At 37.5% G+C, this 3,060-nt stretch overlaps 1 protein-coding gene across 1 annotated transcript; it reads right to left on the bottom strand.

The window, feature by feature from the left end:
* Nucleotides 1–1,830: 1,830 nt before the first annotated feature.
* Nucleotides 1,831–2,551, bottom strand: LOC149577660 (uncharacterized). The gene has a single exon (XM_089824914.1). It carries the CDS (start codon nucleotides 2,436–2,438, stop codon nucleotides 2,079–2,081), a length of 360 nt encoding a protein of 119 aa, XP_089681040.1. The 5' UTR covers nucleotides 2,439–2,551; the 3' UTR covers nucleotides 1,831–2,078.
* Between the last annotated feature and the right edge of the window lie 509 nt (nucleotides 2,552–3,060).

Here is a 3,060-nt window from a genome sequence, read left to right as displayed (position 1 = left end):
TGGAATGCTCCATTTGGAGATCACTTATGCTACACTTCAAAGAAAATCAACTTTACAATGCATGCATAAACTTGAATTGCAAGCATTGAGCTAGGAGCAAGAGGCCGACCAAGTAGGTGTAGCATACCTTCATAACTCCAATATTTTCAATTGTCTAATAAATTTTCCTCATTCAACCATCCATTTTAATTTTCAGGAAAGATATAGGCATCACCGAGTGTAATGACTTTCAGAAACATCTAAACAGCAAACTAAAATGCATGCCTTACCAACAACACACAAGTTATTTTTACGTCAGGACGCCAGAATAAGTTTCTGAAATACATGGACAAAGAGCCTCAATGTTGACATGGCGGGGGGGCTGGTGGCAGGGGGGTGGGGGGACTCAAAATGCTAGTTATCAAATAATGTTTCAGTATAACATACCAAATTGATTCTTCAAATACTTTAACATTGTCAAATCGCTACACAAACCAGAGCCATTGAACATTCAACATAGTGACATAGTACATAGTAACATACACAATACTATAGTAACATTCAAAATTTAAAATTCAAAATTCAAATAGAAATTCAAATTATCACCAAATAGGAGTTTCATTTATATTAGTTCTGTCAAAGATTCAAATATCATAAAAATGATTACAATGAGTAGCATGATATGAATCATGATCAATATGAAAAAGAGTACAAAATCATGTCAAAACATAGTGAAGGGAAGCCTCTAACAAAATTTAAAAAATTAAAAATAACTTTAATGACCCCAGCCACGCAGGGGCCTCCCAGATGTCCCCACGACGGTCGAGGGACTTCAGGGAGTCCCCCGAACGTCCCAGGACATCTAGGAGTCCCCAAGCACTGAATGCAGAGTGGCAACAGTGGGGGGGGGGGGGTGGCAGGACTATATTTGGGTGTCCTGGGTTTCACTTGCTTTTTCCCTTAATTGCCCTTATATAAGATGTGTTTTAGTTTGTTGTTTAGTGATGGATGTGACTTTTCTAGTCTCACCAAGAAATCTAAAATTACTTTTTTTTATTGAGCATAACAAAAAAACATCAGCATTTACATCAGTCATACCAACTTATACGTGAGTGCTCACCATCTCAGAAAAATAAGCTCCTGATAAGGAGGCCAGTTTAGGGAGTATACTACAACAGCATAACTACAAGATACATATGTTTCAAAATGCAAAAAGATATTAATATCTCAGCTCAATTTTCATTGCCCCTGCGATCTACCCATGCAATCCACATTTTACTAATTTTGCTGTTAATTTCTATTTTTATAATCATAAGCTATATAATAATTAAAGTCAAACTATCCACACTTATATGAGGAGGTATCTATCCATCCCTACAAAAATCTAAATCTTACCAAGGAGGGATTTAACTTTTCTTTTTAACTCTCCTTATAAGATTTAGATTTTTGATGGCTGGATCGACCCTGGCCTTATATGATCCCTCAGTTAAAACTTTCTGACAGCATTGCAAAAGCCATTACAAGAATTGAAATATTAAAAAGACAATTTCTCTGTATAGGCTGTGATACTCGATGTACAAAAAGTTTAGTTGGCTGGGACCAAGTTTGTCTCTCAGGGCCTAAAGATGGTTTTGGGTACCAACATTTGGGAAAAATAATCCAAAGAAGGATTTTTTTTAAAACCTAAGAAATATTAAAAATATATATATATATAATCACAATAGACTTTGTTTATGTGATTCAGACTTCAGTTTGAAAAACAATTTTTTTCTTATTGTTTCTTTATCTGTCACCCAAAGAAAAAAAAAAGATGAAGATGACAGCCAATTTTATCCTGCACTTTCCACAATCTAACAGAATTTTGACCACATGGCATTGCATTAGTTGATGGAAATGCTACAGAAACAACGGCCTTTAAACATATATGCCTAGCAACCATAAAATTACCAACCAGATACTAAAATGGGTGATTTAATTTTGAACGACAGCATTAAAAAGAACTATACGACCTTGAATACAAGACAATTGTTCTGAAAGAGGAATGAAAAAAAGTGCACTCTTATTTGACCTCCCTTGGCGGCAGAAGAAAGTGTGAGTAATTACTCGGCATTGGTGAGGGAAAGGTCTTGTTCCTTGGCCTGTTGTTGCTGCTGAAGGCGCTCCAGAGCCTTTTTGTGAGCCCAGGTTTCAATGGTGGTATCAGGCTTGGCATTGAGACCGACACCGAGGATGATAACAGCGAGGACTCCGGTGATGTAGTAGGGCGCCTCCCAGTCCTCCCACTTGCGCTTCTGTCCCGGCGGAAGAGGAGTGCGGTTGAATAGATACCCCGGCGCTCTCTCCTGATCGCCTGGACCCCAACGCCCCCCTCCTCCTGATCCCCCTCCCCCTCGCAACATCTTCACCGTAGCCCTCGCCCTCGCCCTCACCATTCCCATGCCTACGCCCATCGCACCCATTTGTCCTCTGATCTGATGGAAACCACTTTTCCTTCAAACGCATTCGATTTCTACAGAGTGGAAATTGCATGTCCTCGCCTATTACCTCCGGCTCCACCCCTTTGTTTTTTCCCTCTAGTCCACCCCTAATGCATAAAAATTAGTATATATTTTATTATATTATTTATTTAAGTTGATAAGAGTCATTTTTTTTCTAAAATTATATTCATTATTATATAATGTATATAATTTATTATTTGTCTTATTTGTAAAAGAATCATATTATAATTGTGTACATAAAAAATAAAATTTAGTTAGTGTTTATTGAAAAAAAAAAAAACTTATTCTGTACTTCTAATGACCCTTGCATTTAGGGTTTCATGACTTGGCCATTATGTGGAAAATATGCATGGGAGACTAAATTGATTCACAACTCCCTCCCTAGCACGTTTGTGTTTAGGGTTTTGACAATGTGTTGTGTTTGTGGCCTTCAAGAATGTACTCTTTTGAGGGATTTTGATTGTCAAGGGATCTCTTGGAGCTAAGAAAACATTTAGTCACCATAGCAGCATGTAGATTGGGATATATCGATTTTGCTTCTCCTTTGGGTTTTATGTTTCATTCCTTGATACATAAGGTTGTG

This window comes from Cupressus sempervirens, chromosome 1 (assembly GCF_028749045.1).
Source record: "Cupressus sempervirens isolate cs-2001-9-10 chromosome 1, ASM2874904v1, whole genome shotgun sequence".
Lineage (NCBI taxonomy): Eukaryota > Viridiplantae > Streptophyta > Pinopsida > Cupressales > Cupressaceae > Cupressus > Cupressus sempervirens.
The sequence above is the reverse complement of the archived record's forward strand: the minus strand, read 5'-3'. Positions and strand labels throughout refer to the sequence as shown.